Source organism: Panthera leo, chromosome A1 (assembly GCF_018350215.1).
Source record: "Panthera leo isolate Ple1 chromosome A1, P.leo_Ple1_pat1.1, whole genome shotgun sequence".
Taxonomy (NCBI): domain Eukaryota; kingdom Metazoa; phylum Chordata; class Mammalia; order Carnivora; family Felidae; genus Panthera; species Panthera leo.
The window spans coordinates 111,626,181-111,640,089 of record NC_056679.1 but is presented as its reverse complement, the minus strand read 5'-3'; the positions used below and the strand labels follow the sequence as shown (position 1 = coordinate 111,640,089).

General features: G+C 51.7%; 1 protein-coding gene across 2 annotated transcripts in view; it reads right to left on the bottom strand.

Annotated features, from left to right (window-relative positions):
- Positions 1-1,276: 1,276 nt before the first annotated feature.
- Positions 1,277-13,909, bottom strand: part of CATSPER3 (cation channel sperm associated 3) — a 36,369-nt gene continuing 23,736 nt past the window's right edge. For both annotated transcript variants that reach the window (XM_042935610.1, XM_042935602.1), the window contains exons 3-8: positions 10,645-10,884; positions 5,061-5,243; positions 4,248-4,388; positions 3,771-3,890; positions 2,425-2,582; positions 1,277-1,456 (exon numbers count right to left, since the gene is read on the bottom strand). In XM_042935610.1, coding sequence (XP_042791544.1) covers positions 1,351-1,456; positions 2,425-2,582; positions 3,771-3,890; positions 4,248-4,388; positions 5,061-5,243; positions 10,645-10,884 — 948 coding nt within the window. In that variant the 3' untranslated portion in view covers positions 1,277-1,350. The remainder of the gene's footprint in view (positions 1,457-2,424; positions 2,583-3,770; positions 3,891-4,247; positions 4,389-5,060; positions 5,244-10,644; positions 10,885-13,909) is intronic.

The following is a 13,909-nucleotide window of genomic DNA, read 5'->3' as shown; positions in this document are numbered from 1 at the left end:
CCCTCTGTCCAGCCGCTCTCAACTTTGCCCCACGTGTTTTCTGCTGACCTGACTCCCCCGTGTGGGTGTGGGGCCTTTTTTCCCTCAGCTGTAGGTGTGGCTGTCCTACTCCCAGTCCAGCCAGAGCTCACTCCTCCCTCCGTGAGAGGTGGCACTGCTGAAGGGATGGGCCTCAAGAATACCTCCCCAGCAATGGGAGCCGGTGGCACACTGTAGGGCCTCTGGCCTGGCCAGGTGGGAGCAAGGGGTGTTAGCCAACCCTGCCCTCCCTGTGCCTTCAGAAGATTCCACCATGGCTGCATCAAGGTAGGGACAGGTCCTTGCCAACTCTGCTAGTCATCTGGCCCAGGAATAACACAGAAAATGCCACCTTTTGAAGTGAAGAGTCCTCACTAACCGTAGGAGGGGAAACAGTCCAAAGCGCCTGATCCTGCTGCTCCTTTGACCCCTATATGAGGTGCCCTGGCACTGCTGGGAGGTCACTCCCCCAGGTCGGGCCACCGTGAGCTCCATGCCCACACAACACAGTCCTGCCAGTCACAGCTGCACCTGCTGGGGCACCACGACCACTGTGAGCCTAGAGGAAAGCAGAGTCAACTTCCAAAGAGGGGTCTCCGCGACAGCAGGTCCACAGACAGAGATGACGCTCTGCCTGGTGCTCACCCACAAAGATGAGCCCAGCTTTAAGAGGTTCCAAGATCAGGGGAGCCTGGGTGGCTCAGTCGATTGAGCATCCGACTTCGACTCAGGTCATGACCTCACGGTTCATCGGTTTGAGCCTCACATTGGGCTCTGTGCTGACAGCTCAGAGCCTGGAGCCTGCTTTGGATTCTGTGTCTCCCTCTCTCTCTACCCCTCCCCCACTCCTGCTCTGGCTCTCAAAAATAAATAAACATTAAAAAAAAATTTTTTAATATAAATAAATAAAAAAAAAAAGAGGTTCCAAGATCAGTGGTGTTACACCAGCTCAAAGGGGCCATACACACTTATGGGGCTGCCAGAGGCCCTCCCTGGTCTAGGGGTCCTGAGGTGGCTTTCCCAGGAACCCAATAAGTCCTCGCTGCTGAGGTCAAGGGAGGGGATTGCCACTGTGGCCCCTGGATGTGGCCTCTGGCCAAGGTCAAGTCTTGAGCATCTCTCTCCCCACTCCCCAGGCCTGGCTATATCATGTTGAGGGAGGGAGTAGCCCAGGCAATCAGAATTCGTGGTCACCCACGTAGACCCAACCCCGGCAGCGGGGAAACACCATAACCCAAAGGAGCTGCAGAGACGTCAGTTCAGAAAGCTTGTGTTTAATGGGGGGGCCTGTCACGCCCTGCAGGTCACACCGGCACCTGGTGCCCACGCCCCCTACTGCTCAGTGGCCTTTTCAGAGGACTGGGACTGTTTCTTCTGCGGCAAGTCTTCAAGCATCAGGCTCAACACGTGTGCGATCTCACAGTACAGCTCCTGAAGCCTGAAAGTGGAGGCAGGGGAGAGGGGGCCTGAGCTCAGCGGGGGAGGTTCTCCATGCCACCCCAGCTCCACCCACCACATGCCTGCACCTATGGATTCACCACCGCTGGCAGGTATGGGTTCAAGGGAGAGAAGGGCTGTAGGCCAGATCAGGACAGCTGGAATCCGGGTCTGCCGCTGTGCCTGTGGCCCCCAGAGTAAGTTATTTTAACACATGTGTCAGGCTGAGGACAACAAATCCTGGCTGTAAGTGAGGTGACCGTGTGGAGGTGACCAGACACTGCCTGGCCCGCTCTTGGGCCAAAAGTGGATGTTGCCTGACCCCCTCCTTTGAGTTTCTCTAGTCCATGAATTCCTCCAGGATGCTTTTGTCGAGAAACCAGCCTACTGTGTCCTTCCTTGCTCAAGAGCCCACTGTGGCTCCTCAGTGCCATGCCGGGCTCCTTCCAGCTCAGTAACAGACAGGTATAACTCCAGATAATGCACACAGAGCACAGCCCTGGGCCGGGCCAACTCAAAGCTTCACACACTGTTTTTATAGAATCAGCCCAGTAGCCTCTGGTATGACAGGTGGGGAAGGGGCAGAGACCTCCCCAGAGTCATAAAGAAAGGTAGCTGTCGGAACCAGGCCACAAGCCTCAGCTCCTGCCTTGCCAACCAGCACTCTTTCTTCTGACTTCTGTAAAGGGGGCCGTGAGGAGGGGCCTGAAGAGTCTAAAGGGCCAGTCAGAGCAGGCCGGGGAGGGACAGGGGAGCAGAGGCCCCTGAGCCACAGGCCCATCCACAGCCACACAGGCCCTGTGCATACATGGAGTCGTGCATTTCCCAAGAAGGGCCTCCCTGCACTCACCCTGCACATCAGCCACCGCCCCCCTGCTCTCCCAGGGCACCTGCCAGGGCCCCACCCTCGAGGAAGCCTGTGGACTAGGAAAGGCTTGGTCTCCCTGGGCCAGCGGGGCTGGGACTGACTTGCAGATCGTAGTGTCCTGGTTGTCCAGGGTGGACAAGTAGACGTCGATGAAGGGCAGACTGGTGCCAAAATCATCCAAGACCATGGGGTCAGTGTGCCGCAGGGTCTTCTTGAAGTTCTCTACCAGCTCACTGAAACTTTTGTAGTCACCTTTTTTCTAGAGAGGCAAGCATAAAGAGAGCAGTGAAGAGGAAGAAGTAATACCCCAAGATGCAGAGACCTGGGGATCCTGATGCTAGCCCCAGGATAAGTCTTGATCTTCTTAATCACAGGTTCACCCCCACTCCTTCCAAGCCTCAACCCGCCCTGACCAAGGTAGCCTCATGAGCCACCATCACTGACATGAGGACAGGTGACATAGACAGGAACCAGTGATAGCCCGAGTGCAACTCGGCGTGGTCTCACCCTGCCCTGGACAAACCTGGTGACAGTCAAGACAGGCGGATGTCTCCAGCTCAGAGGAGGGGCTGAGGAGGGATGCACTGACTGCATGGGGGAGGGAGGGCAGGGGTTCAGACCCAGCAGAGCATCCAGGGCTCGGCATGATTTGTTTGGAGAGCCCAGGCTGAGAAAAGACGGCTCTCCCCCAGGCTTTCCCCATTGTATCATGTTTGACAGAAGATCTCTAGCCCATTGCGCTCATCCCGGTTCCAGTTTAGAAAAAACAGAGTTGAACAGAGCACCTGGGTGGCTCAGTCAATTAAGCCTCTGACTTCAGTTCAAGTCATGATCTTGCAGTTTGTGAGTTTGAGCCCCACATCAGGCTCTGCACTGAGAGTACAGAGCCTGCCTGGGATTCTCTCTCTCTCCCTCTCTCTCTCTCTCTGCCGGTGCCCTGCTCACACACACACTCTCTCTCAAAATAAATAAACTAAAAAAAAACTAAATTAAAAAAGGAAGGAAGGAAGGAAGGAAGGAAGGAAGGAAGGAAGGAAGGGAGGGAGGGAAGAGGGAAGGAAGGAAGGGAGGGATGGAGGGAGGGAAACTGGAGTTGAGCAGCACCTGTCAGGACCTCCACGGCCTCATCCACTGGGTGCACAGGTGCCTGCCTGGCATCCAGGGGGCCTCAATAACAAAAGCACTCCAGGCAGAGGGCCTGGAAGTGGAGTTGTGCCCAGGAAGAAGGGAGGAACTATAACTATAGTATTCAACTCTCTAAGAGATCCAGAGAAATACAAAAATAGAATAAAGCCTGACTCTGGAAAATACAGGGTATAGGCACCTGCCTTACCTTAGACCAGAGATGTCTGACGTGAGCTGGCCCCAGGGCCCTTTGTGACCTTTGCTTCAGCCCTGACTGTCCATAGACCAGTTCTTTATCCACCCGCCTGGGGAGATCACCTACCTGTGTCTGCATCAGCCTGCTGACCTCTTCCTGCTGCCTCTTCACAATCACCTGCTTCTCCTCCATGAGTGTCACATGTCTCTCCGCCATCAGCTCCCGCTCAAACTTTTTAATGGAGTCCTGGAGAGGGGGAAGATGGAGGTAAGATACAAGCTCTCACTGCATACCCACCCCGTTTTTCTTCTTCCCTAGTCTTACACTGCCGCTAAAGTCCCTCAGCAGGAGGATACCCCATGCACGGCCAAGCCCCCCGCTCAAGCAGCCATCTGTGGCTGCAGTGACTCTCCGAGCCCCTGTCCTGCTGACTGCCATCCCAGGGCAGGGAAATGCACTGGCTCAGGGAGAAGAGGGCGCCCAACTGGCCGCCTCCTCCCCGGCCCTGGAGACTTGGCCTGCAGCTCCGCCTGCCACAGCTGAGCCCACAATCATTACAGGTGCAGCTGAGCCAACCCCCAGTCCTTACATGTGCAGCCTCACCTCAGTGTGGATGATCATCACACCCACGAACATGCTGAGGAAGACGAAGGAGGCAAGCAAGATGAAGATGATGGTGAATGCCCGGCTGAGAGCCAAGTTCCGATTATCCAACTGTTCCTGTAGGTCTGTCCAGCCATCAACCTGCTCAGGCAAGGCAGGGCATGCCAAGTGCCAAGGCCCAATGAGACAGGCCTCCTTCTCACCCACCCTAGGGGAGCCCCAGCCCCACTGAGAATGCAGCTGGCTCTGCCTTCACATCAGCCTCTCCCCACCAGCCCCCATCCACTCCAGCCCATATATGGTGGCCAGGGACTCAAGTGCAAGGCACCACTAGTCATAGACAGTACTGGCCAAGGGGCCGCAAGGCACCCCATCCTTCCAAAACAGCCACTGGCTCTCTGCAAGGCCCTCCTTTGGAAAGACCCCAGAGTCTACACTTCTAGACTTGGGCTTTGCAGGCCGATTCTGATCGGATTTGTGACAACCTAGTCCCAGAAAGCCTATGTGACATGGGCATCATTTCTAAAGTAAACTTAATCCAAATGAGTTCTCTTTTGAGAACTCTTTGAAAGTTTTATAACCCTGTGGGACAAATGGGAATGCTTTAGGGAGTCACATGATTAGAGAGAGCAGTGGACCCCTGGCCAGGGCCCTGGCCTCTGCTTAGTCCCGGAAGGCCAGCCTTCAGCTTACCCAGCCCAGCTAAGTACCTGATCATGAGGAGGACCCCATGGAAGGCCCAGCCTGTCCACACACCCACACCCACTCCCTTCTCAAGGCCCCCACCCCCACCGCTGTTCCCAAACACGGTACCGTGGCCAAGCTGAAGAGGGTAAAGAAAGCCACAGCCAGGTTCCCCCAGTTATTTGGGTCACCCCTGTCTGGAACTCCAAACAGGCAGAAGCCCAAGATGGCGAAGATGAACATGAGGACGAAGAGTAGGATGATCACGGAGGCCACGGTGTAGGCTGTCTGCCCCACGGCGGTGATGAGTGTCTGCAAGGCAGAGGCACTGGGGCTAAGCCAGGCTGCCAGGCTGGGAGCAGCTCAGAGGACAGGCCCAGGGTGCCCGACCACAGCTGTCCCCAGCATCCAGTGCCAGGCCTGGCACATAGGAGATGCTCCATAAAGGGTTGGGGGAATGAACGAGTGAACGAACGAGCGAATGAACGAACAGGAACTGTGCCCAGACTGAGAGCTGGACCAATCCAATAGTGGTTCAACAATGCCTGGCCTCCACCCTCAGTCACCCAGGGGCAGACTGTGTGCGCTGCCTCGGGCCTGGGTGTCTGCAACGGCACCACCAACCACTTCCCTCGAACCCCACCTGCCTCTGTGGTCATCCCAATGGGTCCCGCCCCTGCTTCTCAGCTGAGGGCCGGCCTGAACGCTCTTCCAAGCCCAGAAGGAGTTGGGGAGCTACCCTAGGAGAGGGAATGATGAAGGCTAAGAGGAACGTGGCTTCCCATTCGCCCCGAGTACTGTTGCCCAGGCAGGTCTCTGGCTTGTGACCTCAGTCTTGCCCTAGGAAGTGGGCATTTGTCTGACCTCCCACTATGTTGACCTCTCCAGGGAGCACAGTGTATGGCTCCTTACCGTTTATTCTCCACACCCTGGAGTCTTGTAGTAGTAGGAGGAGTAGGAGTAGGAGTTCAAGACATGTTCACCTACCTACATGCTGCAACAGACACTGTTTTAATGCAGGTGGGTGTTATCATTCATCACATTTCAAGATGAGGAAGCACAGTCTCAAAAAAGCAAAAAGCCTTGGCCGGCATCACGCTCCGATACAGCAGCAGACCTAGGACCAAGTCCCGAGCCCTGTGCCTTGTGCCACCAACTTCAACCACAAAAGCCCCCTTTCCCAAGTCAAGAAGCCGTTTACTGGCTCAACACTAGGAACGGAGGTGCCGGATAGAGCTGGGCCACAGGACAGGGAAGCACTGGCACTTCGGGATAACTGGGGAAGCAGAAAGGCAAGCTGAGTGCCCCGGCACTGCCCTGCACATGGACTGCTTTGACAGCTGGCTGCAGAGGGGAATGCTGCCTCTCCTTGCGGGAAGAAAGTCAGTGTTTGGGGATTAATTCCCAAAGAGGTGAGATGCAAAGAACTGGCTCCCTCCCTGCGATACAGAGACAGAACTTCCTTCCCGAGAACTACCATGAGCGAAGGGGTCAAGCCCTCATGACAAATGCTGCAACGGGATGACGCGGTGTGCAGAAGAGGCCTCCCAGGTGGCCAGGGAAGGGGCAGCCGACAGTGGGAGAATGGAAACACCACGGAAGGGGTGGAGGATGGGCTCCAGGGGGGTGTCCACTCCCAGGCCAGCCTGAGGCCCAGTGCTACCTGAGGCCAAAGCCGAGCAGCCTCGAGAACGGCAGTGGAGAAGAGGCCATGCTCTCCAGAAGCCCTGACATGTGGGAATCCTGACAGCTGGCCTTGACGATGTTCTTCAAGCACAACCCAGGCGGTCCCACTTGGTCTGCAGTCCAGGGGTAGAGAAATCCAATCCCAGCAGATGCTGCCCAGAAAGAACCCCACAGGCTAGAAGCTCCTTCCCAAGGAAGACTTGAGCTTTCAAAGCTACAACCTGACCCCCACAGGTGCCTGGTTTTGAATTCTCAAATTCTTTGGAGAAGCAATTCCTGGTCCCTAGCTCAGCTCTCCCGGGCCCTGGGTCGAACCACAGCCGTCCTCCTGGCCCTGGGGCGTTCAGGGTACAGAGAAGAACTTGAGGCATGGCAGGGACCCAGGACCAGCCACTCTTGAGAGAGCACTTCTGTGCAACTGCTCTGATGTGTGGAAAGTGATGAGCTTCAAGGAGAAGCCCCAGCGTCTCCCAGGTTGTTCCTTGGGCTAAAACACAGATAAACGGGGCAATGTGGCCCTCGGGTGCCCAGCTAACAGAACCTCTCTGTGTGCAAAACAACAAGGAACTATTTCCCCATGGTACAGGTTTACTGCCATGTGGTGGATGAGAGTGTCATTTTAATTAATCAGGGGATAGGAGCCAAGATGGGCCTGAGTGCTAGCTTTGGGCTCTGAGGCTATGGCTCTGTTAGAGCCTCGTTTGGACTTCAATGAATATAAATTATCACAGAGGTGCAGGTCCCTCCCTTTGGCACCTCCAGCTCCACCTGGCCCGTGTACAGAGGCTGTGTAATCTAGAGTCACTTCTGTGCCCCTAGGGATCTGGGGTCCAACGATATCCCATAGGCCTTGGCAAGCCACAGGCAAATGGCTTGGTGGTCCCCAGGGAACAACTTTGGGACACAAGGTTTGGCTTAATGACAGAAACCCCTGAGGTCAAATATGAGCCACATGTCCCTGCGAATATTCCATCTACATGTCCATGGGTCTCTGTTCATGTCTACAAGAACCAAAGGCTGAGCAAAGGTCTGTAGTCACCAAGCAATTCAGGCTGGGTCCTGGGACAGACCTTGGTCAGCTGGGAGGGCTCTCCTCTCTTCACTGGATCCCTGCCCTGGAAATATGGGCTGTCTCTGCCAGTCCCTAAACCTCAGGCATCTTCAGGCCTTAGCCTCTGACCAGGCTACCGTGACATTCAGCAAATAGCTCATTCCCTCAGCTTCACAAGGTGCCAGTCTGTGTCACTGTCCCTCCCCCAGACCCCTGTTCTATCTGCTTCCCTCCTCCCCATGCAGCCTTAGGCTTCCTTTCCCTCAGCCCACAGCCATCACCTCCTTCATCACATGCCTCCCACAGGTTTCTGCCACCTCCAGTCCATGGCGACCTCTCTTGTGACCTCACCTGAAAATCCTCTCCTCCACAGGACATTACTCCTCAGCAACCCTCTTGAGGAAGGCTGACTATTCCTCACCAGCCTGATTCAGGAGACCATCCCCCATCTTGCCCTGAGAGACCCTGTCATCATGGGCAAAGCCCCTGCTTCTAGAAAAGTCCAGCCTTCTAGCTAACTACTCACCCTCATGTCTTGGAATCTCTGCCTCCAGGCTCCACACCATCCTGCTGTCATCCTCAGAGACTTCAGGATCCCTATGGAATATCAACCATCTCCCAGACCTCTTTGTCCCTCGACTCCCTCAGTCCCAGGGACCTTGGCACCATTATTAGGCCCTTGCTCCCTTGGTACCCAACACCTGCACAAACTAGACTATACTTCCAACTGTCTTTCTGATGGTTCCTTCACTCTGAGGTGCCCATCAACCAGCATCCACCTCCCAAGGACCTCCAGTCTTCTTTCCTGTCCATGTGCCTTACTACCGTCCCTAACTGACACGGACTCCAATACCCAGCACCTCTGACACTCCCTCTCCCGCTTCTAGGACACATTATAGGCTTTATCTCTAGCCTACAAACAAGGGGAGCCACTCTCCAGTTTGAAAGGAAGGTGACTGTGATTTGATGTACCCTTTAAAGATTCTCCCCAGCTGCAGGGGCATCTCCTCTCTTGGTAGTGTGGGAAGCCAGGGCAGGAGTCCTGATGAAGATGGGTGGTGATGGAGAAAAGATGATGGCTGTAGGAGTGAAAAGATGTGGACAGGTCACTAACTATGTAGGAGGCCATGTAAGAGGACTTTGAGACAGAGGCGTTAATGCTGACACTCAAACTTACAACCTGGCAGTTGAATGGGGGTGGGGCGCACCCTTCACAAAAAGACCCAATGCAGGAGGAGGAGCCAGGCTTTGGGGATGAGGGTGGGGCAGAGTGATGATTTCCAGTTTAGACAAGTTTGAGTCTGAGGAGCACGTGAGATGTCCAGGAGGCCGTGGGTCTGAAAGTCAGGGGGTGGCGTGGGAGGGTGCAGACCCCTGAAATGTGGAAAAGATCACCAAAGAGGGTATGCAGAGTGGGAGCTGAAGAGCACTCAGGACACAGTCCTGAGAAAACAGCACCTGCGGGCCGGGCGAAGAAAGCACACATCCAAGCAGTCAAGTCATGCTCAAGAGGCTGGAGGAAAACCAAGAGAAGGCGGTGACAGGGAGGCCAGTGGAACTGGCCAGTAGACTTGGTGACAAGGAAGTTGTTGGCAACCTCAGAGAGGCTAGTTCCTTTGGAGGGAAGAAGCCAGAGCACAAATGACAGGTAAGGCAGTGGGGACTAGAAGTACACATACCTCTTTCCAGGAGTCTCCCATGAAGGGAAGGAGAGGAGGACTGGCCTACGCTGTCTGGGAGGGGCACACAGGCACGTGACTACATGAGAGCATGGAATGAATGGGGGGGTGGATCTGTGGCAGGGCTATCTTTTCAACATTCTCCTCATTTTCTCCCCCAGGCCTGGGGCTGCTGAGTGTAGAGCCCAGGTCCTAGACAGACACGCAGGCTGGGGCTGGGGGCAATGTCTCAGCAGAACAGGCCGACACACACCCTAGCTGCTCAAATGGGTCCAAAGCAGCCCCCTCCTGGAGAAGCATGGATACGGGGCACAGAGCCAGGGCGAACTTAAGGGCAGTTTGGTTCGGCTTTCTGGAGCCTTCTGAGCCAAAGAGCTGCACGTGGTGCACCTACAGCTTCCAGAACAAAGTTGTAAGATTATTCTCTTCAAGAAGCAGCAGATTTGGGGCGCCTGGGTGGCTCAGTTGGTTAAGCATCTGACTTCGGCTCAGGTCACGATCTCTCGGTCTGTGAGTTCGAGCCCCACCTCGGGCTCTGGGCTGACAGCTCTGAGCCTGTTTCAGATTCTGTGTCTCCCTCTCTCTCTGATCCTCCCCCGTTCATTCTCTCTCTCTCTCTCTCTCTCTCTCTGTCTCAAAAATAAATAAACATTTTTTTTAAAAAAAGAGGCAGCAGATTTTTCATTGTACGGGGAAAGCAGTGAGTGGCCAGAGCCACCAAAAAGCTGGGGACTCCTGGGAATGTAGTTCAAATGTAGCCTGTGCCATAAGAAGTCAGTCCTGGGGGATCAGGTCATGATCTCACAGTTCCTGAGTTCAAGCCCCATGTTGGGTTCTGTGCTGACAGCTCAGAGCCTGGAGCCTGCTTCTGATTCTGTGCCTCCACCTCTTTCTGCCCCTCTCCCAGTTGTTCTCTGTCTCTGTCTCACAAAAATAAACATTAAAAAAAAAAAAAAAAAACTTAAAAAAAAAAAGAAGTCAGTCCCTTTGTAGCATGGGAGAGAGGATAAGTTCAGGTGGCCACTGGAGTCAGACACACCTTTCAAATCTCATCTGTGACATCTAACTGCAGAGTGACTGTTGGCCTCAATTTCTTCATCTGCAAAATGGAACTAATAATACTTTTCCTCAATTGTTCTAAGATTAAATGAGACAATATTGGTAAAGATCTACCTGCCACAAGGTAGGATTCAGTAACTGGATAATGGTAGTAGAATTATTATTTTGTCTGGGGCTGGTGGGCCGATAGGCCCTGCTGTCTACACTCCCAGGCCGAGGTGCCCCCCAGGTCACTCACCCGGATGCCACGGCTATAGGTGATAAGCTTGAGGATGCGCAGGGACTGAATGCCGTCAGCAATGTTGAGGTAGGGGTAGTGCTTGCCCTTGAATTTGCGGAGACTGTAAGGAATGAAGATAATGATGATAATGATTATATCCAGCAGGTTGTAGCCATCCTTCCAGTAGTTGATGGGGTCCACGTAGAGCTTCATGCAGAACTCAGAGCTATAAATGGACACAAAGATGAGCTCCGAGACCTGCAGGGATGCCAAGGGTTGGAGAGTCAGGCTGAGCCACAGAACCCCGGAGTTCCACCCTCTCCCTGCCTGAGGTACTCAATCAAGTGGGTGCATTGTCGGAGGGAGGGTACTCCTAAGTCACCCATGTGACAGAGAAACCCAAGCAGAGGCCCAGGCGCACAGTGCACACACAGTGTGCCTGATTCTCCTCTTTCTGAGTCTTCCCTCCCTGCAGCCCTAAGCCTGGGGCTAGTTCGGACCCAGGGTGCTTAAGAATGACGGACTGACTGGCAGACAGAATGACCATCTAGGCCCTGGTATTAGCAACTCGACATGTCAGGTGACCTGAACGTAAGCTTTCCCAAAGAGAAGATCCCAAGTTTTCTAGCCAACCTGAATATCCAAATTTTTAGGAACAGAGATGAAATACTCAAATATCTACTAATAGGTATCAATTAATCACACATCCCAAAATCAGTTAAGTGAACTATTTCTGAAGAACACTAAGCTTTTTTCCTCACTTATATACTTTATGAAATAATCTTATTCAAAGTCTTCTCATGCATCTATAATGCCAGTGGCTTTGATTTTACCAGGAAAAAAAACAAAACAAAACAAAACTTGAGTCAAATAACTTTTTCCTTATCATCGGTGCACTGATTCACCGAAGCAGCTTTGTTGACTAAGCATCTCCCATGAGCCAAGCAAGCACTGTTTTGGCATGGGAAAATGCAACAATGAACAAGGCAGAAAATGTCCAGGCCCCATGAAGCTTATGATCTGGTAGGGGAGACAGAAATGAACGCTCAAACAAATACACAGTGTAACATCAGAAAGGAACAAATAGGAGAAAAGGAAAGAGCCAAAGGGGATAGAGGGACTGGTCATGTCAGGGAGGGAGAGTCATGGCAGCTGTGTTAGAAAAGGTGGTGGTGACTGGAGGCCTTGAAATGGAGCCATCATAAAAACTGGGACAAAGTTCCCAGATGTTAAGTACAGGGGTCTTACGCCGAGAAAGGGTTTGTTCAAAGAACAGCAGAGTCAGCATGGCTAGAACAGAAAGGGGAGGCAGGCCATGTAGGGAGGGCCTTGTAGGCCTGGTAAGGGCCTTGATTTTAACCTCCACCTTGGAGGATTTTGAGCAAGGGAGTGATATGAACTGATTTACATTTTTATGAGATCTAGATGGAAAAGAGACCGGTGGGGAGCTGGCAAGAATAAGGACTGGAAGGCGACTTTGGGAGGAGGTGACAGATAGCAGGAGAATTACTTCCCACAGTCAGCCAGCAAGAGGTGAGGTTAGACTGGACTGGATCGGGGGATGGTGTGGCGTCGAAGAGAAGAGGCACAAGGAGGAAGTATTATGTACGCTGCCATCTCAGGACTCACTGCTGGAGCCCGGGGTGCACAGGAAGGCAGAAGGCAGAGAAGACTCTAGTGTTGCAGACAGAGCAACTGGGTCAGCGGGGATGCCTTTCCTGAGATGAGTTTCGGGTGAACTGAAGTGGACTAGAGAGAGTTTCTGGAGGGAAATAGAAAGGTTTTTGAGGGGCGCCTGGATGGCTCAGTCAGTTGAGCATCTGACTTCGGCTCAGGTCATGATCTCACAGTTCGTGGGTTCCAGCCCCACGCCGGGCTCTGTGCTGACAGCTCAGAGCCTGGAGCCTGCTTCGGATTCTGTGTGTGTCTCTCTCTCTGCCTCTTTCTCTCTTCTCTCTCAAAATTAAATAAATGTTAAAAAAAAAAAGGAAGGTTTTTAAGATTTATCACCTTTTAAATATATGTCAGATGCTGCCACTGGAAAGGGTAATTCAAGCCACAACTATCCATTTGGGTAACAATAAGGCAGCTGGTGTTTTATTTGTCCTGTATACTTATGTTTGTGGCCCCTACTTGGCAACCATTTACATACATTTTTATTTCTTAACTACTATGTAATATTTAAGATACACAAGATGATGTAAAAAAAAAATAACAGAATGAACAACCATATATTACCACCCAGCTTAAGAAATAAAACATTATTACCATGCAGGCAGTCTCCTGTCCAGCCCTCAATGACCCAGTCCACTTCCCTCCCATGAAGGTAATCCGACCATAAATCCAGAACTCCTGTATTTTATACTCTTACCACATATATATCCCTAAAAGTACATGGCATCCTTCTGCATTTTTTCATATATTACACAAATAGCATAGCCACTGAAGTATTCTTTGGCAATTTGTTTTTCTTTTTTTTTTTTTCATTTAAAATCTATGAGATTCGTCTCTGTTGCATTCGTAAACCTAGTTTACAGTTTTACTACTATGTAGCAATACCACTTAGGAAAATACTGTAATTTATTTATCCAAGAACCCACTGGGTGATATTTGGCTTGGTGGTAATTTTTACTATTGCAAGCAGCATACTGGTACAAAAAGGTAGAGTAATACTTGTACGTTTTATCATACCCATGTGTAAAGCTTCTCCCAGTAATATCTACAATATCTACTAATATCTACGAGTAGAATTAGTCAGTGCCGGACTGACGTCAGCATCTTCCACTTCGTCGAATAGAGAAGTGTTTTCTGAAGCTACTGTACCGATATACCTTAATATCAGCAATGTTCCTATCGCTTCACGTGTTCACCAACACTTTGTACTGTTGAACTTCTTCATTTCTGTCAGTCTGATGAATATGCAGTGGTATCTGATTTTTTTATTCTGCTTGTCATTTCTCTAATCATTAGTGAAGTTGGACATCTTTTTATATGTTTAAATTGTAAGCTGCCTATTTCTTATCTTGTGCCAAATTCTCTGCTGGATTGTTCTTTTTCTTACTGGCTTGCAAGACAATCAAATTTTCACGTATTCTGAATCTGTACTATGTGTCACAAATATCTTCTACGCTGACGTATGTTTTCACCTTTTCAATGATCCTTTGATGAACACAAGTTTAAAATCTTAATGGAATCAAATTAATCAAAGCTGTTTTTTCATGATTTATATATTTTGCATTTTGTGAAAATTTTCCCTCCTGAGATCCTGTAAGTATACTCTCTT